This window comes from Abramis brama, assembly GCF_963993115.1.
Source record: "Abramis brama genome assembly, chromosome: 2".
NCBI classification, from domain to species: domain Eukaryota; kingdom Metazoa; phylum Chordata; class Actinopteri; order Cypriniformes; family Leuciscidae; genus Abramis; species Abramis brama.
The window spans coordinates 2,870,953-2,894,153 of record NC_139964.1 but is presented as its reverse complement, the minus strand read 5'-3'; the positions used below and the strand labels follow the sequence as shown (position 1 = coordinate 2,894,153).

Sequence of the window (23,201 nt, the reverse complement as noted above, 5' to 3'; positions counted from 1 at the left end):
TTTCATGAATGTGATCAAAGAAACACTTAAAGAGTGGTTTAAAGGGTTTGAGTTTATTGACGCAGCATAAAACACACATCAGGTTTAGATTTGTTGAGTGGCGATGAGCTCCATCAGACCATGACCCTCCAGTGTCTTGTTTATCTGCAAAACCACACAGATCAAACAGACGGACTGGGTTAAAGATCGCATCAGTGAAATCACACACACTTCTACAACCGTACAGTTTTAGACGCTTCAAAACTCAATAATATTAATGCAATAATTGAAAAAACAAAGTAACTTGAGTTGCTTTTTTGAAAAAGTAACAGAAATTTGGTTGGAAATTTAAAAGTAATGCATTACTTTACACATGATTTGAAAAAAGTAATCTGATTACGTAACTCACATTACTTGTAATGCATTACCACCAACACTGGTAGCAGGGTTATTATAGAAAATATTAATCAAATTAAATATTAAAACTTACTTTATTTTACCTAGTCGCCAGATATAAAAATAAAAAGCTAATTCAAAATATCACTATAACAATATATCAATGATGGTATAATAACGCTGGCCTGCAGTAACTGCAGCACTTTATACTGAACATTTATTGACATTACAGATCAGCTGAAGACCTCAAAACTATAATTAGTAGCAGATAAATGTAAAATGACACACATGGAAGAGTATGATTTCATGCAGCAGTAACTTTCAACACATTTATAAGACATTTTCAGGCACAAACGATCCGGATCTGATATAAACGGATCGTACCTCAGCTGCTGCAGCTCCGCCCACTGAAGCCTCAACATCTACTGTAGCTCCGCCCACTGAAGCCACAAGATCTGCTGTAGCTCCGCCCACTGAAACCATTACATCTGCTGTAGCTCCGCCCACTGAAGCCACTACATCTGGAGGATTGAATTGAACTTTGAACATTTAAATGCAATAATAAACAATACACAAAGTAAACAACTTTTTCAAACAGATTGAAGTGCAAATGAACACAAGTCGTTGGTGTTATTTGATAAACATCAGAGCACAAACAAAAACCTGAAAGGCTGTTTGAAAACGTGACTTTTTTTCGACTCCACAAACGGAATGTTGCGCAGCTTGTTAAACATTTAAATTTAACTGGACTATGGAAAATAAACATTCTAAAAATGCATTCTAAAAATCTAAACAATTTAAGAAAAAAAATGTACTTAGAATTATTCACAGTATTTTCAAGTGCCCATCATAAGAAGAAATTTTGAAATTATAACAAAAAACTTAAATTATTAAAAAAATTCATAATTATGAGAAGAAATGTTAAAATTATGACAAAAAACTTAAATGTCATAATTATGAATGCATTAGTCATTTCATCTCATAATTATGACAGTATGTCACAATTTAGATTTTTTGTCATCTCATAATTATAAATTAGTATGTCATTATTGTTTACTTTTTGTCAATTTCGACTTGTCATAATTTTTCAACCTATGAAAAAAACTTAAATGACTAAAAAAGTAATAATTATGACAAGTTGAAATTGAAAAAGTAAAAATTATGACAGTAATATTTATGAGAAGAAATGTTGGAATTATGACAAAAACTTAAATGACCAAAAAAATATATAATTAGGACATTTCATCTCATAATTATGACTTAGTATGTCATAATTGTGTTTTTCTTTTGTCAATTTCGATGGCATAATTTTTCGACTTGTCATAAATTATTACTTTTTAAGTCATTTATGTTTTTCCAACATTTCATCTAATAATTTAGATTTTTTTTGTCAATTTCAACTTATATCATAATTATAACTTTTTATGTCATTCAAGTTTGTTGTCATAATTCCAACATTTCATCTCATAATTATGATTTAGTATGTCATAATTTTAGATTTTTTTTGTCAATTTCGACTGGTCATTATTTTTCGACCTGTGTCATAATTATAACTTTTTAAGTCATTTAACTTTTTTGTCATAATTCCAACATTTCATCTCATAATTATGACTTAGTATGTCATAATTTTAGATTTTTTGTCAATTTCGACTGGTCATAATTTTTTGACCTGTGTCATAATTATAAAATTTTAAGTCATTTGGTTTTTTGTCATAATTCCAACATTTCATCTCATAATTATGACTTAGTATGTCATAATTAGGGCTCATGCCCTGAAAGGGCGAAGGCCCTATTGTTTTCGTAAGGATTATTATTTATTTTTTTCTTCATTATTTATTTATTTTTTGCCTTTTTGCCACTTTTGGGGTGCTCGACAGCGCCCCCCTGGAATGGGGTCCGAAAACTTGGTCCATAAATCAAACAGGCTTGCATGTAATAAGATGAAACTCAGTACACATATAGATCTCATCGGGCTGAACAACTTTCGTGCTCTAAGTTTTACAAAAGCCCAACAGGAAGTCAGTTATTATACATTGTTTTGAAAACGCATACAATGGAATGTGAAATACTCCTCCTAGGGAATTCATCCGATCGCTACCAAACTCGGTGTGAATGCAGTCAAGACATTGAGGATGAATTCTTGTGAACGGGTTTTTGATATCTTGAATGGTTTGGGCGTGGCGAGGAAATGAATTTATGGCGAATAATGGGACACAGGAAGTGTGTTATAACTTCTGCATACATTAACTGATCTTGATGAAACTTCCGCAGTGTGTTCATTGTAAGAGGCCGATCACATGGATGTGACTATTGTGAGTTAAAGTTAAAGAGCCACCAACTGGCTGCAGGAAGTTTGTCACTTTCAAAATGCTTTGAAATCACTCTCTTATTTTTACCCGATTTGCTTCAAACTTTATGTGTATAATGTAGACCCACAGCAGATGTAGACCTGTGAAAGGATTATTGATATCTTAGATACTGTTGCCATGGCAACGCATCAAACTTTAATATTATTTTTTGATGCTTTTGAGACTCTTAGCATGCTTGAAATTGCATGAAACTCGACAGACACATCACATTTATTAGGTTTTGCTATGGCGAGGGATTAAAGTAATGTCAAAAAAGGAAACACTAAAAACCTCCTATCTTCTAAAAATTTAATTATTTATTTTTATTTCTATATAAAATTATACAAATATCAGAACTAAACCCATTTTATTCTTTTTTTTTTCAATTTAATAATTGTTTAAGTTTAAAAACATCCAGAATGTTTTTTTAGTCCAAAAAATAAATAAATTATGTCATTCATAGTGCTATACTGCCCTCTTGTGTTCAAAGTCAGGTAGGCCTATTGTATCTACATAAAAACATACTAGGTATGTGACGGTAAGGGATATTTTAGCAGTGGTTAATCAACGTGTGACACCGCTGGGGGCTTTTGAATTGCTAACTTAAAAATGAAAGTAAAATATGTTCATCCACAATGACATGAATAATGGTGCAGAGCGAGCGTTTTCAATGAATTCCTATGGAAGTAGGAATGAACTAAAAAACGTTCGCTCTTCTCTGCCCGTTCCTCGCTGTGGACGCACACCATATATATATATATATTTATTTATTTTTGGTTACACATATATATATATATATATATATATATATATAGCTGCGAGCAGCAATGGAGGGCCCAAGCCGGTGACACCGCCACCCCGGTGGCTTTAGTGTAACTAAAGGCACCAGGGTAGCGGTGCCACCGGCTTGGGCCCGCAATCGCTGCTCGCAGCTATATTTTTTGATTTTTTTTGTCAATTTCGACTGGTCATTATTTTTCGACCTGTGTCATAATTATTACATTTTAAGTCATTTGTTTTTTGTCATAAATCCAACATTTCATTTCATAATTATGACTTAGAATGTCATAATTTTGAATTTTTGTCAATTTTTAGATTTTTTTTGTCAATTTCGACTGGTCATTATTTTTCGACTTATGTCATAATTATAACTTTCTAAGTCATTTAACTTTTTTGTTAGAATTCCAACATTTCATCTCATAATTATGATTAAGTATGACTCTATGTTGCGTAGCATCCCTCACCTGTAGAGACCGATGCCACCGCTTCGTAGTGCAGGACCTTTGCTTGCTTTTTACTCATCGCAGGATCAGTTGCGATGAGGCTGGTGAACTCTCCGGCGCCCTCTAGCAGGGCTTTATAGGTGCTGATCTCGTGCTCCAGCTGCACTTTGGTGCTCAGCAGCAGCTTATAGTCGCGGCTCTGTTGCATTGCACTATCGCGCACTGACATTAGCTCCCCCTCCAGGCCGCCGGCCAGCTGACTCAGAGAGAAGATCTGAGCCTGATACTGAGCCTGAAGCTCCACCAGACGCTGCTCCACACTCCCCTTCTGCAGAAGCACAGGCACAACACATTACACTACACTACACCAGTGTTCAGAAGGTCATCATTTAAACATAGCATTTCATAATTGTGATGTTTTATACCATAATTTTGAAGTCATATTTTAAACTTAGCATGTCATAATTGTGATGTTTTATGCCATCATTTTGAAGTCATAATTTAAACTTAGTATGTAATTTTGAAGTTTTATGCCATAATTTTGAAGTCATAATTTAAACTTAATATGTCATAATTTGGATGTTTTATGCCATAATTTTTAAGTCATATTTTAAACTAAGCATGTCATCATTTTGATGTTTTGTCATAATTTTGAAGTCATAATTTAAACTTAGTTTGTCATAATTTTGATGTTTAATGCCATCATTTTGAAATCATATTTTAAACTTAGCATTTCATAATTGTGATGTTTTATGCCATAATTTTGAAGTCATAATTTAAACTTAGCATTTCATAATTTTGATGTTTTATGCCATAATTTTGATGTCATATTTTAAACTTATGTCATCATTTTGACGTTTCATGTCATAATTTTGAAGTCATAATTTTTTACGTTTTATGCCATAATTTTAAAGTGATAATTTAAACTTAATATGTCATAATTGTGATGTTTTATGCCATAATTTTGAAGTCATATTTTAAACGTCATAATTGTGATGTTTTATGCAATAATTTTGAAGTCATAATTTAAACTTAGTATGTCATAATTTGGATGTTTTATGCCATCATTTTTAAGTCATATTTTAAACTTAGCATGTCATAATTTTGATGTTTTTTTGTCATAATTTTGAAGTCATAATTTAAACTTAGTTTGTCATAATTTTGATGTTTAATTCCATAATTTTGAAGTCATATTTTAAACTTAGTATGTTTTACACCATAATTTTGAAATCATATTTTAAACATAGCATTTCATAATTGTGATGTTTTATGCCATAATTTTGAAGTCATAATTTAAACTTAATATGTCATAATTTGGATGTTTTATGCCATCATTTTTAAGTCATATTTTAAACTTAGCATGTCATAATTTTGATGTTTTGTCATAATTTTGAAGTCATAATTTAAACTTAGTTTGTCAAAATTTTGATGTTTAATGCCATCATTTTGAAATCATATTTTAAACTTAGCATTTCATAATTGTGATGTTTTATGCCATAATTCTGAAGTCATAATTGAAACTTGGAATGTCATAATTTTGATGTTTTATGCCATAATTTTGAAGTCATAATTTAAACTTAGCATTTCATAATTCTGATGTTTAATGCCATAATTTTGAAGTCATAATTTAAACTTAGTATGTTTTATGCCATAATTTTGATGTCATATTTTAAACATAGCATTTCATAATTGTGATGTTTTATGCCATAATTTTGAAGTCATAATTTAAACTTAATATGTCATAATTTGGATGTTTTATGCCATCATTTTTAAGTCATATTTTAAACTTAGCATGTCATAATTTTGGTGTTTTGTCATAATTTTGAAGTCATAATTTAAACTTAGTTTGTCATATTTTTTACGTTTAATGCCATAATTTTGAAGTCATAATTTAAACTTAGTTTGTCATATTTTTTACGTTTAATGCCATAATTTTGAAGTGATAATTTAAACTTAATATGTCATAATTGTGATGTTTAATGCCATAATTTTGAAGTCATATTTTAAACATGTCATAGTTGTGATGTTTTATGCCATAATTTTGAAGTCATAATTTAAACTTAGTTTGTCATAATTTTTACGTTTTATGCCATAATTTTGAAGTGATAATTTAAACTTAATATGTCATAATTGTGATGTTTTATGCCATCATTTTTAAGTCATATTTTAAACTTAGCATGTCATAATTTTGATGTTTTGTCATAATTTTGAAGTCATAATTTAAACTTAGTTTGTCAAAATTTTGATGTTTAATGCCATCATTTTGAAATCATATTTTAAACTTAGCATTTCATAATTGTGATGTTTTATGCCATAATTTTGAAGTCATAATTTAAACTTGGAATGTCATAATTTTGATGTTTTATGCCATAATTTTGAAGTCATAATTTAAACTTAGCATTTCATAATTCTGATGTTTAATGCCATAATTTTGAAGTCATAATTTAAACTTAGTATGTTTTATGCCATAATTTTGATGTCATATTTTAAACTTATGTCATCATTTTGACGTTTTATGTCATCATTTTGAAGTCATAATTTTAACTTAGTTTGTCATATTTTTTACGTTTAATGCCATCATTTTGAAGTCATAATTTAAACTTAGTATGTTTTATGCCATAATTCTGATGTCATATTTTAAACTTATGTCATCATTTTGACGTTTTATGTCATAATTTTGAAGTCATAATTTAAACTTAGTTTGTCATAATTTTTACGTTTTATGCCATAATTTTGAAGTGATAATTTAAACTTAATATGTCATAATTGTGATGTTTTATGCCATCATTTTGAAGTCATATTTTAAACATGTCATAATTGTGATGTTTTATGCCATTATTTTGAAGTCATAATTTAAACTTAGTATGTCATTTTGATGTTTTATGCTATAATTTTAAAGTTATAATTTAAACTTAGTTTGCCTGGCTCAGCCCAGAGAAAGTGCACCTTGTGCGGGTGAGACTTCCAGTAAACGCGGGTCTGGTTATGATCTGGTTTGGTCTGGTTTGTGCATCCCGGGGAAGGTGCACCGTCCTGGGCGTACTAAGGGTGCATAACACACTAGAGGAAATTCACGTGTGTGTGTGTGTGTGTGTGTGTGTGTGTGTGTGTGTGTGTGTGTGTACCTTCATCAGTAAGGACTCCAGCTGTGTCTGCAGGGTCATGGTGAGTTTGCGGTTTTCTGTGATCTCTGAGCTTCCGCTGATGGTTGTATCAGTAATCAGCGTCGCCTCCTCTTGCTTCTTCTGCACCTGCACCACAGAATCAGCGTCAGTAAAACACACCGAGCGTGTGTGTGTGTGTGTGTGTGTGTGTGCGTACCTGTGTGGTGTACCAGCTCTCCAGCTCTCTGCGGTTCTTCTCGATGAGCATCTCGTACTCTGAGCGGATCTCGGCCAGCACTCGGGACAGATCCGTGCTCCTGACATGCTTCACATCCACCGTCACCGTGCCGACCATCTGTCCTCGCAGCGACGACAACTCCTGAACCACAGGGCAAAGGTCATACTTAAGGTCACACTTACTTAAGCTGGACTGTGACGCTATTTTCTTCTGGAAACAAACTTTGTTGCATTATTTTCCTGTTATCTCTGTAAAAGCTGCTTTGAAACACTCTGTGTATTAAAAAGCGCTATATAAATAAAGGAGACTTGACAACAGTTTTTTAAAGATGCCTGGAATTGTGGTTTGTGCCTTTTAGTTCATGTTTATCATTTCGTCTACATGCTAGTTTACTACTAACCCTAACAAGAAAGCAACATTTTTAAATTCTAATTTTTAAAAACAAATTTTATTTTCTGGTAAAACAGAATCCTGTTGTACTTGTAAAGAAATGTTTGTCCTAACTACAACCTGCCAATGATTTAAATGAAAAAAAATATTTGAAATCTATAATATAATATAATTTATACTATGTATACTATACAATATGTCTATTATACATATATATGTAAAAATAACCTTATATATTAAAATGTATTCTAATTATATATATATATATATATATATATATATATATATATATAAATATATATATATATATATATAATGTAATACATTATTATACTATTCTATAATACAGTATAACAATACAGTATTATAACGTATTATAATAAATAATATAATATATATTATGATGAATAATCATGATAATGTTGTTACAATAACATGGCTATAACATAAACTGCAGGTTATTTTATTTTACACTGTATTCACCTTATTTTCGAACGCGGAAGTAAATATGGGTCCAGTTTCCGGTTTTTGTGCGGCACTTCCGTTTCCTCGCTTCTCTGGGCTAACTAACGATATCGATTGCGAAGGATTATGCAGAGTTGACAGAAAATTTTTACACATGCCTTAGCAGATGAATACAACAAAGAACTAAAGCCCCGCCTCACCCAGGTCGGGTACTGGACCTGGTTGAAAACACTCATGCATCTAGCTGGCAGATTGCCAAAACTTCGCCGGCGCCTTCAGCACCGCCCTAAACACGGTCGAGCCAATAACGCTGGACTAAGTTAATATATCTATGGAGGTAGGCTATTTTGTCATGTCAAATGTATTAATAATGTCATCAGAATGCAACCAAAGCACATGATAGCAATAAGTAGATGGCTATAAATAATTATAAATCATACAAAATAAATGCCATGATGATCATGCCATGATGACTAGATTTTATACAGGGGTTACTATAATGATTTTGTTTCTCCTTGGAGTTTTAATTCAGACTTCGTAGCCCAGCCACTTTTCTGGTATCGGGTGGTCTTCTGTAGGTCTTGTGTTCACGAAATGAAAAGAACAAACATACGGTCGTTTCTTCAAATGGGCTGCGTGGCGTGTCCGTTATTTCGGCTCCCATGTTAACAGGTTATTTAGAGCTTGCACACTGCCTGCGTGACACGCGCGTCTCAGGGAAAACGCGTGCATGCTAGAAATAGAATCGATGCCTATTTTTCACGCGACACGCAAGCGTTTTGGAAGCGTTTCCAGGCAAAATAGATTAGGAAAATATGTTTGTATGTCATTTTGATATGAATACATATTAATAAATGACATTTTGATGTTTGAATTTAGGTTTTGACATAAATGCAGAAATAGCCTAAATGTAAAAAATATATATATATTATCGATTTTCAAATATTGCACCTGTCAATACAGAACGAAATATTCTGTAGCCTATTTTGCCGTCAATACTGCCGACGTTGTCTTTGCTGATATATATTTATGTTTAACATTAAGTGCCTTCCACAACTCTCTCCCCATATGTCGAATATATCACCAATGAGGCTTATCATGTCACCTAGCAGCAGCAACGCCTTGTCAGAGACGTTTCTGGTGTGCAAAGACATAGAAAACACCACGCAACAGAAACGCCACGCAGCCAGTGTGTCGCCGGTCGTATAGGGCGCCTGATTATTAAAATGTCAATAATTCGATGATTAAAACACTCGTGCTCCAAGTAAATCTTTCTTTTGTGCCAGTTATTATGACAACCTCTAACTGCACAAACAATCCCGGTCTTCCTCGAAGCCATAACGATGAGTTTGTTATTACGAACAACGCTCGCCAGTGACCGGAAGTGCCTGACCGGAAGTCTCGCACAAAATACCGTCAACTGGCTGCGTCCGTATTTCCGTTAAAAATAAGGTGAATAAGTGCTGCGTCACCTTTTCAATAGTACAATCACACTTCAACCTGGGAGCGGAAACATCAGATGAACTCTTTGCCTTTATTAAAGGGATATTTTAGGAGCCAGTCTACAGGAGTGAGGCGAAACACTGAGGCACTGACTCAAGTGTGTTTATCTGCATGTGCTTTTAGCACCGAATTCATTAAACAATTCTGCACATCAGTGCAAAGACACCTAAAGAACCTGCGTTTGCGTTAGAAACTGTGTGTTCTCACCTCCTGCTGCAGTTTCTTGAGAGTGGTGCGCTCCTCACTCAGGCCCCTGACCTCCTGCACCAACACACTGATGGTGGAGTCGTACTCTTTCTTCAGGGTCTTCAGACCTGCGATGTCTCTCTCCACAGACTGACGTATGGACAGCTCCGTCTCTAACCTGCACCACACGGGCAAATTATCATAAACATAAGCTTGTAATAGCTTACGATAAACAGAATGTAATCCTGCAGTGGTGTGGACACTTATATAGTTATTGTTATAGTTATCGTGCATTGGTGTGGACACTAATATAGTTATTGTTATAGTTATCGTTATAGTTATCATGCATTGGTGTGGACACTAATATAGTTATTGTTATAGTTATCGTTATAGTTATCGTGCATTGGTGTGGACACTAATATAGTTATCGTGCATTGGTGTGGTCACTAATATAGTTATCATTCTAGTTATCGTTACAGTTATCGTAATGGCACAGTGATGAGTATTGTATTTGCAATTTAGTATAAACCTAAGTGCACAATGATATAACGTATCCAAAGAGCTTTTGAAAAGAGCAAAGAGAAATATTGTTATTGTCCGCTGATGTGGACACTAATATAGTAATCGTTATTGGTGTGAATGGATCTTTACCTGTGCTTTACAGTGACTGAAAATGTCTTTGAATGCGGCTCATCCAGTCAGAAATTAAACTGAGAAGCTGATGCTGCATTACCAGCTCAAACTCACTTCATTCTGAAGTCATCGGCGGCCAGTTTGGCGTTGTCCACGGCTAAAGCGATGCGCGTGTGCTCCTGAATGAGCAGCAGAAGCTGGAGGAGAAAACAGAAGCAAACCAGCAGAAATTATCACATACTTAGCACCTTGTTTTAATACTATTTTATCGCTATTTGCTATTGTGGTAACACTTTACAATAAGGTTTATAAGTGTCATGTAGTGTGTTGTCGAGAGGCCTGGGAGAAGTTTAGGAAGGCTCAGTACAATGGAGTGGTTTTCAAAATGCCAGTTGTGGTTTATTTTAGAAGCTGCATTTCACAAGGTAAAGTCCACATAGTACAAAAAAAAAGAAAGAAAAAATGCTGTGAGCAGCAAAACTAAACAATGCCTAGTGGCACATCCACAAAATATCAGCATGTCTCACCTCAGACATGTTCAAGCGTCTGCACAGTGTACACTGGATGCAACATTTCCCCTGCTCAGACATGCTCAGACAATGGTTTAAATATACAAGTTTCCAGCCAAACACTAGTGGGACGAACCATTGTCACGGGGTGCAACCTTTCCCCGTAACACTCATCACTGAATTCCACAGCAAAACACTGGCACCTAAATAATATAACTAATGTTCAAGAACTCATTTCTGACATGCAATAATCATAATACAAACATACATAACATACAACCACAAACTCAAACTCAATGTTAGTATGTTAGTTAATAAAAATCCAACTGTTCATTGTTTGTTCATGTTAGTTCACAGTGCACTAACTAATGTTAACAAATACAACCTTTGATTTTAATAACGTATTAGTAAATGTTGAAATTAATATTAACTAAGATTAATAAATGCTGAACAAGTATTGTTCATTCTTAGTTCATGTTAACTAATGAACCTTATTGTAAAGTGTTACCACTATTGTTATACTGTATATGTCTTTGTATTGTCATTACTTGTTTTGTGAAGCTATAATTCATTGGTAATATTGCATGTAAGCCTAAAGACAACAGAGATTGACAGAAACGCACCTTCTCCCGCAGTGGCTTGATCTGGATCTCGTAGGGCTCCAGGTTGGCGCTGCTATGGACTCGGTTGATGGTGAACGTCCGGAGCTTCTCGCTGAGCTCCAGGTTCATGGTCTCCAGGCGCTTGACCTTCTCCAGGTACGTCGCGAGACGATCATTCAGAATCTGCAGCTGCTGTTTGTCATTGATGATGTTGGCCACGGCTTCAGAGAAAGAGCCCGAGACGGCCTTGAAACTGGCCCCGACGTGACCTCCACCTGCGGCCGAGAGAGATCCTCCAACCATCCTCAAACCCCCTGAGAGAGAACCTCCACCCGCCCCAAATCCTGACCCAAAACCTGCCCCAAATCCTGACCCAAAACCTGTCCCAAATCCTGACCCAGACCCAAACCCTGACATAGACCCAAACCCTGAACCAGCACCGGACCCGAAGCCCAACCCAGAGCCGGATCCAAACCCTAACCCAGCCGACTGACTTCCGAAGCTGGAGCGGCTAGTGGAGAGAGACCTGCCGGAGAAGTGCTGCTGAGCTCTGCTGAACGACATGTCGGCGATGAAGAGACGAGTGACGGTGATGACACAGAGGTGTGTGATGATACACCTTTGATGGCAGAGGTGTGTGTAGTGCAGGATGGTGGTGAAGCCCGTGGTTTATAGCTGGTCTTCATGTGCGCCACTCCCTCAGTGACGAAGGGCCCCCGGGGACAGAACCGTTTCTAGAAATTATGACATGCAAATGTTAAAAGAGCTCTTTGATGACATGAGAAAAGTGAAGAAACATCTCTGAGGAAGAGCTGAAATCATGTGTAGTTAGTAGGGGTGTAACAATACATCACAATACAAAAATGAAACAATATGTATTGTGCATTGTGACAATATTTATTGTGTATAGTTCACCCAAAATGAAAGTGTGAGAAAAAAATTCAAGTTTTCAGAGTTTTAGTGTCAGTACTACATTAAAATATTATATAATGTTAAATACAATGTATAATAATGCAATGGGGAAATATCTGTGGTTCCTGATAATGCCAAATGTCTTATGTTACTGATTCAGTGTACAGTCCACTGCAGGCCAGCTGATAGAACCCAAGTACAGCTTTATTTCCCAAACATGATCAAACATAAAACAAAGACCCTTCGCTTGGATTTTTTTCATGGCTTGAAAAACATGGACTTACTAAAACAGTGGTTACAGGTAACAATACTTGACAAATACACATGGCAAACATGAGGGCTTAAATACACACAAGACTAATAATGACTGAACAAGACACACCTGTGCACAATGAAACAATCAGAACATGACACATAAGACTCTGGAACGACGGCCATCTTGGAAACGAGACTCTGACACGGTGGCCATCTTGGGACGAGACTCTGAAATGGCGGCCATCTTGGGACGAGACTCTGGAACGGCGGCCATCTTGGGACGAGACTCTGAAACGGCGGGGACGAGACTCTGAAACGGCGGCCATCTTGGGACGAGACTCTGGAACGACGGTCATGACGTGAAGTGGCTGAGGTTTAGAGGATACTTTGGGATTGTGGGGCTCCTCAGTAAATGACAAGCCAATCAACAAAAGGGCAAAGTCAATATATTCCTCAAGAGTCACTGGGAGGTTGCTATCCGGCATTAGATATTTCATAACCTCATTAAGTCAATTTCTGAAAATGCCATTTAGAGCAGTGACATTAAAATCTACCTGAGAGCAAAGTCCACAAAATTCCTCCACATAACTCTCACCTTGACGGAGACACAGGAGACAAACGGCTGGGTTCAAGTATTCTGTAACACAGTCCACTGCAGGCCAGTTGATAGAACCCAAGTGCAGCTTTATTTCCCAAACATGATCAAACATAAAACAAAGACTTGGCCTGACTTTTTCATGGCTTGAAAAACATGGACTTACCAAACAGTGGTTACAGGTAACAATACTAGATAGATAGATAGATAGATAGATAGATAGATAGATAGATAGATAGATAGATAGATAGATAGATAGAGAACAGATGTCTGAGAGTCCCACGTCACTCTCACAAACCCTCGAGCACTAATGCTGGAGGTTCTCCTGTTTTTCATGATCTGCTCATTAAACAGGCAAATGAATCATCGCTGTGAGGATTAAACAAAACTGTAAACGCTCAAGAGTGTGTGAACCGCGTCTGTCAGGATTCTCATCAGCATTGGGTACAAAGTGGACAAAATTGGTGGTCCCATACAGAAAAAAAAAAAATTGAAATATATTTTAAAGTGTCAAAAATATATGTGGCATATATTCCAAATACATTGAAATATATTTGAATTGTTGTTCACTTATATTTATCATTTTGAAATATATTCTGAAATATAACAAAAATATATGATGTTAAGTGTGAAATATATTTACATTTATAGCATGTAATGTAAAATATATGACGAAATATATGGTCATAAAATGTTTAGCTTGCTAAAGAAGGCTCGAAAACGTATTTTGATCATAGTAATTCCTCTACCTTTTCCCCAATACACAACAGTAGGCTACCATATTTCACTACTGTATTATGACACACAGCTATAATAAATACTGTACTTACATTTAAATGACTGCAATGTAAAATGACAGATAGTTGCTTTCCTAGGACTATTAGGCCATATTAGGTGGCACGTACCTAACACTAAGTGCAATTATTAGATTTATTGTTGTTTTATTGACATCTTTCCTGAAGTCATCTTGAATTATTGAAAATATGCACAATATTTATGATGCAAGTATAACAGTGACACTCCAACAGTGAAGTACACTTAAACAATAGATAGAACTCAGTGTCTAACACTGCATACACACACACTATTAAATAACTGTATTCAATTCTGTAAAAATAGGGAAAAAAACTCTGCATTCTGTGTGTTATTTCCTACATAAAATTTTAATTTTAGGCCAATAAAGTCAGTAAAGGGGCAGCTGTGGCCTACTGGGGAAGGCTTTGGGCTTTGGGCTTTGGGCTTGTAACCGAAAGGGTTGCCAGTTCGATCCCCAACCAGCAGGAAAAATGTGGGCGGGGGAAGTGGTAGAGAACTGTTCTCCCATGCCCACATCCACAGCTGAAGTGGTCTATCTAAAAAATAAATTGAAAATGTGTTGTTTGTTTGTGAAAATGTTAACTTTTTAAATTTCAAAATATATTTCAAATGAAACAATTTGCAAAAGTTAAAACATATATGAACATATATTTACATATATTTAACTAAAATATATTTATTGGGCCAATTTCAAATATTTGCATATATTCCAAATATATATTTTGAAAATATATTTCAAATATATTTATTTTGTGTCTGGGGTAAAAACACCCTTTTCAAAGATCAAATTACATAAAACATAAAACTTGTGTTACAAAAACTCACCAATAACATTAAGGCCTATTGCATTCCTTATGTACAGCATTGTGGGCATCTAGTAAAGAAAACAAGATAGTTCAGACACAAACTGAACATTTACATTGACAGCAAAGGAATGATTCCTGAATTTCACATATATAATGTTCAGTCACAGAAACGGTGGAGTTGAATTGTTAGAAATGGTTTTATTGATCTACATGTTCATCACCACATAAAATCATCATTATCATCATCATCATCATCATAGAGCAGGAAAACACACAGTCAAACATGATGTCAAAACTCAGAAAACAGCCTTTCACACACAAACACACACTCCCTCTCTCTCTCTCTCTCTCACACACACACACCAACGCTGTATGAATATAACAGAGGTTTAATGGCTTTTTAATACTGATCCAGGATCAGGTTCTCAGGACTGTGACCCACTGATCCACATGCAGCTCAGAGACTCTGTTCAACAGAGTCAGACATCAGATCACATGATGCCTCAGTCTTTGGACAGCAGAGTCATTTGCTCCACACAGATTCAGCACACGAGGAGAGACTGATGCAGTAATATAAAAGAGAACAAGTGTTCGCAGCAGGAGATCTCTAAAATCGTCCAGCCAGTCGGAGAATAGATAAAACCCTCAGCAGCGATTCTCACTAAAACTACAGTTCCACTAGACTGAGATTCTAAAGGCTGTATCTATAAGAGCAAAGAATATAGAGCATAAAAATCAGAGAGAAAAAGTGCTCAGTTGGTTTAACCGTCAAGAGATATCTGGACCGAACCGAACGTTCACATGCAAACAGGAGCGTGAAAACCTTTAGTAGCGTGAAAACCTCAGGGCTCGTCTTCAGGGTTCATCTGTCTTCATGCAGAGTCAGAACACATGAGAAGGGCTTTTGGTGATCATAAAATTAATCACAGAGACTGTCTGTGTCGTGTTTAGTGCTGGTAAGGTGTTTATTTAGAGGAATGGCACTTATAGTGGGTCTATCGGAAGGGTTTAAGGTTCGTTCACACCAACAACAATAACTAAGTTTTAAATAATCGCTGTGAGAATAGCGATGTCCACACCTTGACCATAATGCCACAGAGGAAATATCACTTTCAGAGTGAATGTTTACAGCTGATGAACGTTAAAAACATTGACAGTCAATCAGAATCCATCCTGCTTTAAAGAGCGCAAGCATTTTAAAGAGACAGACCACAAAACTGCAATGTGCTTATAATAAACAGAACGATATCGTCTATTGGTGTGAACGCTAATATAGTTATCATAAGAATTATCACTATAGTTATTGTCCATTTAAGTGTATGCTTATAATGTTATATTTATTGTTCTTGGTGCGAACAGGTCTTTATTATGGTGGGAGTGGTTTATTTTGGTGGGTGTGGCCTATTTGGGTGTGGCTACTTTTTTGGGCGTGCCGTGTTTCTTAGCGTGCCAGAGATGTGCGGGGATAGTGAAAGCGTCGACGCTCATACTCAATGTACGAGACGGAAGAGTATTAAACTGTTTCCTGTCGGAGCTGTATTTATAAATGGCTTCCACGGCCGTCGAGGAAATGACACGCGGGCCGACGCCGCAGAGTCGTTGCAGCTCCTCCGATTGGCCGTCGAGGGTGTAGATGGCGCGGAACTGACAGTTGGAATCACGCAGGAGAATCAGGAAGTGGCTGGCGGAGCTCTTCTCCATCTCCTAGAGACAGAAAGGAACTGTCAGAATGTGAAAGTCATGACTGTAGAGTAAGATGAACAGTGACGCACCTCTACAATCTTGTTTTTCTGGGATTCGTTGACCTTGCCAGCGAGGCAGCAGCGTGAGAGCGCGTTGTGAATGATGAACTTGTTGGATTTAAAACTGGGTTCCTTAAATAATTTAGGACCTAAAACAGAAGATAAAACTGACTGTGAGTGAAAACCACACAGATCAAATAAGGTACTGATTACAGCCATCAGATAAGGTACTGACTAATAAGTTAGTACTGATTACAGCCATCAAATAATGGCTCGTTTCCAATGAGCGGTGCGGTACGGTACAGTACAGTACGATTCGGGACAGTAAACCCTGATCCGGCTTCCGTTTCCACCGCCAACAGTACCCTTACTTGATAGGCGTGGTGTAGCCTATGCCGGAAAGAAGCGATCAACGTCATTTTTGCACAAAGAAGAAAACGATATAGTAAACAACAATGGATGACATACAGCAGATCTTGTTCTTGCTTCTTGGCATGTTTGTCACAAGAAGCCAAGCGCTGCCGCCGACATTAGGCGTTTCTCAATACCAAGTACGCAAAGTTCGGACTCAGGAGAATGACTCCCGAGGACGCGAGTCCGGTAATTCTGCAAGTGGAACAGCGCATTCTTGAAAGCATCACTCAGCTCGCTCTGCTACTCTGGTTATCTCCGTATGTACATTTTAGGCAACAATAAAACGAAATATGTTATAAAACACCACACTGCCTCTTTTCGTTTCCATTTAAAGAAATCTTAAACATTATAGCCACACAAATGTGGTTCAGGCAACGCGTATTGATTATATTCACTGCATGTATAGCGTTAGCCTATTTATAACAAAACGAAATATAAAACACAACCCTGCCTCTTTTCGTTTAAATTTTACAAATATTAAACTTTATATGGCTCACGTATTAATATAGTTCAGGCAATATGTGAATTTGATCATCTTCACTGTAATAAAATTAAAAATGACAAAACTCAACTCTGTCTCTTTTTGTTAAATTTCAGTTTTATCAATAATAGCCATTATAAAAGTATAAGTAAAAGGTACAAGAAGCTATACAATAAGAAATAAAGCAAACAATTCAGTCAAACATACAAAGTCAGCGCTCTAGTCTAACGTTACAACGGTAAAGTTAAATAGCCTAAATATAAAGTTATGAAACTTCACTTAGCCCTCAGCCAAAACGATTGGCCATGGAACAAATTATAGATTCACGAGACCAAAGATCGCCCATTAGATACACAAGACGAATTATATCCCATGTTTAACCACTACAGAGACGTCAGAGTCGGCGGCAAACGTCAGAACAACTAGCCGAGGAAAGGCTGTTCCAGGCGGGGTACATGAGCGCCGAGCGCCCGGTGATCGCCTGGATCTCACAACCTGGATCAAATTTTCATAAATATTTATAAATAAACCACAGATTTGAGCTTTAAACAACTACATTCCCGGCTGAAAAACTCTTAAAACTACATTTCGTGACACAATAACAGTAGTATTGTATTTCAACTATATATAAAAATGGCGCCTCTTATGCTATCATTCCCCTTGTAGCACGCGCAAGTGACGATACTCAGTCTAGCTCCCCCTTTAGTACCGTCCCACTGTGCTAGGTACCCCAGCGGAAGGGTACCGAAAAAGTGGTACGGTACGGTTCGGCATTTTGGTACCATTCACAACCTTTGACAGTGGAAATGGAAATAACTGCGTACCGTACTGTACTGTACTGTACCGTACCTTACCGCTCTGTGGAAACGAGCCATAAGGTACTGACTAATAAGGTACTGATTACAGTCATCAAATAAAGTACTGATTACAGCTATCAAATAAGGTACTAATAAGGTTATGACTACAGCCATTAAATAAGGTCAAGCCGCTTTGTCTTCATACATAAACCTGTTCTACACAGTGCAGTTAAACCACTATGACTTAATATGATTATAAATTGGCTTGACAAAGTCAACATACTTTAAAGAGTACTTAAACATTACTAGACAGCATCAGACTAGACCAAACGTTTATGCCCATTATTAATCTAAAATCTTACACAGAGTTCAAACTAGCCTTGAATGGTTCGTGTCTTCACAAACCTCCTTTAGTTGTAATTATTTTCAAATGTGGAAACTGATCATAAAAACAACAATCGGCTCTTTACCTGTGTATTCTGGGAGTGAGGCTGGAGAGGAGGCATTGGAGGCTTGTTCCCAGTCTCCATTCTGATTGGCCGGTTTCCCTGATGACATCACCTTTGAGGGCGACTCTGAACGACTGAATTGGTGGATGAGAGAGAAAGTGTTTAAGTAAAGACAGGGATGTATGGAAGGCAGATGACAAAAACATGGCTGAGCAGCAGGGTACAGTACCTTGCTGGTTTTTCAGTTGGTAGAGATCGTCCATCTTTCTGGTTAGCTACAACTGCATGAGAAAACACATCTGGATTTTAGGGCATGATAGTGAAATCTTTAAAGCAGCAGTGTGTGTCATTTCTGCACCACTAGCACAACCAAACAGAACTGTTTTCAAACCCAAACTCCATTCATTGGTTGAGCATGTTGCAGTTTCGTTCATACAGGCAGATCGTAATTCTGTTTGGTGACAAGATACTTGTGATGTGTGTGGGTACCTGTTCTGTTCTTCCCAGGCGAGCGTGTGTGAGTGATCTCATGGTTGTTGTGCGGTTTGTGTGTGTGCTGTTTTTTGCCACTGTGCTTTGCTGGTTTCTGTCTGAGAACCTTTCCTAGATCAGCCATTATCTTCAGCTGGTGGCGCCTTTCATACTCCGCCTGTGTGAACGCTCCCCGACGCAGGGGTGTTCCAGGGGGCGTGGCCTTTGAAGGAGGGGGTGGTGTGTATGAGGTGGGCAGTGACTGTGAAAGCGGTGGAGTTTGAGAAGGTCGCAGGTCATCCACAGAAACCTGTTGACTGTAGGAGGAATCAGAGGTAAGTCAGTCCTGAATGCAGGTCCCGAATGAGAGGGTTTGGATATTTGGGTGTTCTTACCTGTTCTCAGGGTCTTGCCCGCATCTTGTCCGTTTCTTGATCTCTTGCGCTCGTCTTTGCTGCCGCTCCAATAGCAGAGCCCTTTTCAGGGCCATCTCCTCCTCCGAGAGACCCTCCTCCTGAACGCCCACAAATACACACGTTAAAAACACCTCAGACACGTATCATCAACCAAACCACATGCAGACCTTCACACACACCTTGAAGAACACATCGAGTCCCGGCCTGCTCTCATTCTCTGTCTGGTCACTCATGGAATCCGATGAGAATATTTCTGCACCCTGTTCCAGATCTGTGTCGTCTCCCACCGTCCCCGCACCCTCTGTCTCATCTTTCACCAGAGCGCTGCTGAGGAGCATGTCGCTTTCAAACGAGCACTCTGACGGGGCTCCCGAACTGCTCCCACCGCCTAAGAGTTCAGCTGGGAGCGCAGACGGAGGTCCAGCCTCAAGCTCCAGGGTGAAGATCGGGGTGTGATGCTCACTGGAGCCTGATTCTGATGTGCTCTCTTGAGGCCGAGTAAATTGCAGAGGAGAGTCATGAGGTGTGCGTGGACTTCCGAATCGCAGTGAGGAGCAAGTCTGCACCTGACATTGGCTCGGAGAGACTCGCCGCAGATGGGGAAGCGTGTCCACGTTCTGTGGGGGAGTTAGGACACGTGTGAGAGGCTGGAAGCCGAGTTCTGTGGGGCGGGAGGGACGTTGACGTTTGGGGCTCTTAGGCGTAGCTCCATGGGATCTGCGTGGAGCAGATGATGCTGAGCTTTTAGGGGATCTTGGTGTGTCAGAAGGTTGTGCAGAGCGTGAAGGAGATCTAGAGGGTGAAATGATACGGGTGGAGTCTCTGGAAAGATGAGGGGATTTAGGACCAGCTGGGATGACCCAGGCCTTACTGGAGGCAGGTGTCTTATTTGAAGAGGTGTTTTTCGGAGAACTTAGAGTTTTCTTTCCCATGAGCCTTTGCTGCTGTTCTGTAAGGAGCTGCATGTCCCTTTGTAGGGTCTGTAGGGTGGAGCTTAGCTTAGCTACTGCCTCATTATATTCCTCCAATGGAGGCTCTTTCTCCACCTCTTTCTTTGTATCAACAGAGAAGGTCACCTGTTTCTCCAGTTTAGGCGGGGATACTACATCGCTGGTGTTCTTCTGTTCCCCATCCTTTTCTTTCTTATTCTCCTCCAGTTTCCTCTTCTCCTCCTCCTTCTCTTTGTCCTCCTCTTGTTGAAGCTGTTGCTCCATTTGTGTCAGTCGTTCATCCAGGGTAAGGGACTGTCCGTCGTCTCCCACTTCTTCCCCTTGTTTCTTCTGGAGGTGAAGGAAAGCAGTTTTGCCCAGCCTCTGCCTGTGCTTGGTAAAGATGGCCTCAATCCGCCTCTTTTGGGCTTCAATTGCTCTGCGTTTCTCCTCTAGACGTGCACCCAGTTCCTGTGCTTCCACTGCCCCAACAGGGCTCATCTCTGCAGGGCTGCACAATGACACTACATCCTGGGACCTGGAGTTACTTGGGGATTCTGGCATCATCTTCCTGCGTTCAGCAAAGTTTGTCATGCGACCAGTCTTGGGTCCGTTGGCTGGACTGGAGGAGGTTTTGGGGGAGTTTTCAGGTGTGTCACACTCTAAACCTCCATTGTGTTCTTGTGAACCTACAGGTTGCCGTTTTCGGTTCCCGCTGCTATTAATCCATCCTCCCATTGGTCGATGCATCATCCCAGTCCGGCATGGGGCAGAGCTGCTCAGTCTGTCTCCAGCCTCCTCAGGCGAGTGGAGGTAAAAGCCAGACGGCGCCCCCTCTGGCCGCATACGAGGCTCGTTGTGTACCGGCCGGCCGGTATGAATGATTTGTAAACCTTCTTCTATGGTAGGCAACTCTCCTAGAGGAGCCTGACCAATGAGCTTACTCAGATCCTCTGGGGGCGTGTAAGAGCCAGGGTCGGTTACCCTAGTGAGGCTGTCCGTGCTGATGGAACGGTAGAGAGGGTTGCCCATTACAACATCAACATCACTGTCCAGTGGGAATGGGATGCTGAAGGATACGGCCGAGAGGGGACGGCTGAGACAGAGAAAGTGAAAATTACTGAAGATTCATAGTGCTTGATGAAGGTGCTCATCCCCAATTTTTCAGTTATATAAAAAAAATTTTATATTATTATTTAGACTAATAAGTCACAGAATTTGTATAATAAAAATAAGATTAGTTGTACTTTCTGGAACTGAAGGACAGACATACCTAATTTGCTTTTTGCTCCAGCCCCGTCCTTCTACACAACAACAAATGTAAAAACAATAATTCAGTTACACACACAAGAGCATAATTTCAAATATCAAACCACAAATCCAACAAGTCAAGTCACCTTCATTTATATAGTGCTTTTAACAAAACAGATTGTTTCAAAACAGCTTTACGGTGATAATAGGAAATTAACAGAATAGAGATTGTTTTGGCTTTACAGACGCTCTAGAATAAAGTTATTGTCCAGCTAAAGTACGTTTTTTGATTGATTCACTTCCGTTGCAAAGATCATTAGTTATTAACTTAAGGGCCGCTAACACGACACCATTTTAACTGAAAGTAGAAAACTTTTAATAGTTCTGGCCGTTCATTTGCAAAAGAAAATAACCTGTAGTCTAAACCCAAACTGAGAATTCAAACTCCACATGCAAATATTTACTTAAAACAAGACATTGCCACACACAGCAAGACCTACAAGTACCACAAATCTCACAGGTTGCAGAAAGCTCTCACCGGACACAGAGGGGGACTGAGGCAGGAGCGACTGCTTCAGAAGGAAAGAAGGGGAGCCACTACAAGAAAAACATCAGATCCCATGATGCAGTTCAACATAAAGAGTCTGCTAACATAATGTGAGTGTTTTGATAAGAGCGCTTACCTGTTGCCACTGATCGGACTCGTGCAGTCAACCAGATCAGATGCATCTGTAACGCAAGACAGAACTCCTGTAGGATCTGAATGCACTGTGAGTTTCTGTGTCCGCTCATATGTTTATGTATGTTCATTTCTACCTGTTAGGTCCAGTGTGTGTGTGGGTTTGACGAAATCTGGTTTATCCACTTCGAAGGCGGCAAACAGCTCAGAAAGGAAGCACATAATGTTCACCTTTGGGGTCAAAGAGAAAACTCTTACATATTGTTTTTTTAATCATTACTACATATTATGAGACGGTCAATTCCAATCCTTGATTCTGATTGGTCAATAGCTGTGTTTTATTCACGATAAAACAGGACTATGACCGCTCCCCCCAACGGTTCTACACAACACCCCTAGCAACCACTCTTAGCAATGTAAACATATGTTTGTTCTCATTGATATTGTTTATTGATAAGCTTATAGAGTAGAGTATAGTGAGAGATCGAGTAAGCGAGTGTACCAGCATTTACAGTAGACAGGGCATTTTCCTTCAGGTCAGTCCTATATTCGAAATATAATATCTGTTTGAATGCGATATCTTGTCCCTTAAACAGTTAAGGGGTTTTCCCG

General features: G+C 38.3%; 2 protein-coding genes across 3 annotated transcripts in view; both read right to left on the bottom strand.

Moving 5' to 3' along the window:
- Nucleotides 1–33: 33 nt before the first annotated feature.
- On the bottom strand, nucleotides 34–12,243 carry LOC311078038 (keratin, type I cytoskeletal 19). The gene is made up of 8 exons (XM_084106689.1): nucleotides 11,598–12,243; nucleotides 10,580–10,662; nucleotides 9,854–10,010; nucleotides 7,268–7,429; nucleotides 7,072–7,197; nucleotides 3,968–4,274; nucleotides 760–896; nucleotides 34–144 (listed from the first exon to the last, which is right to left on the bottom strand). Exons 1-8 carry the CDS (start codon nucleotides 12,138–12,140, stop codon nucleotides 85–87), a joined length of 1,575 nt encoding a protein of 524 aa, XP_083962815.1. The 5' UTR covers nucleotides 12,141–12,243; the 3' UTR covers nucleotides 34–84.
- Nucleotides 12,244–15,138: 2,895 nt separating this feature from the next.
- The window catches only part of LOC311071280 (calmodulin-regulated spectrin-associated protein 3), a 17,846-nt gene continuing 9,783 nt past the window's right edge, over nucleotides 15,139–23,201 (bottom strand). For both annotated transcript variants that reach the window (XM_084095581.1, XM_084095580.1), the window contains 11 exons: nucleotides 22,727–22,820; nucleotides 22,594–22,639; nucleotides 22,449–22,507; nucleotides 21,933–21,963; nucleotides 19,910–21,755; nucleotides 19,710–19,828; nucleotides 19,333–19,631; nucleotides 19,073–19,124; nucleotides 18,865–18,977; nucleotides 16,733–16,851; nucleotides 15,139–16,664 (listed from right to left, as the gene is read on the bottom strand). In XM_084095581.1, coding sequence (XP_083951707.1) covers nucleotides 16,362–16,664; nucleotides 16,733–16,851; nucleotides 18,865–18,977; nucleotides 19,073–19,124; nucleotides 19,333–19,631; nucleotides 19,710–19,828; nucleotides 19,910–21,755; nucleotides 21,933–21,963; nucleotides 22,449–22,507; nucleotides 22,594–22,639; nucleotides 22,727–22,820 — 3,081 coding nt within the window. In that variant the 3' untranslated portion in view covers nucleotides 15,139–16,361. The remainder of the gene's footprint in view (nucleotides 16,665–16,732; nucleotides 16,852–18,864; nucleotides 18,978–19,072; nucleotides 19,125–19,332; nucleotides 19,632–19,709; nucleotides 19,829–19,909; nucleotides 21,756–21,932; nucleotides 21,964–22,448; nucleotides 22,508–22,593; nucleotides 22,640–22,726; nucleotides 22,821–23,201) is intronic.

Coding starts and splice junctions, on each gene's coding strand:
- LOC311078038 (XM_084106689.1), bottom strand. CDS start 12,140: ATGTCGTTCAGCAGAGCTCAGCAGCACTTCTCCGGCAGGTCTCTCTCC. Junction 10,011..10,579: donor GCCGATGACTTCAGAATGAA/GTGAGTTTGAGC, acceptor CGTGTGGTGCAG/GTTAGAGACGGAGCTGTCCA. Junction 7,198..7,267: donor AGAGCTGGTACACCACACAG/GTACGCACACAC, acceptor TCTGTGGTGCAG/GTGCAGAAGAAGCAAGAGGA.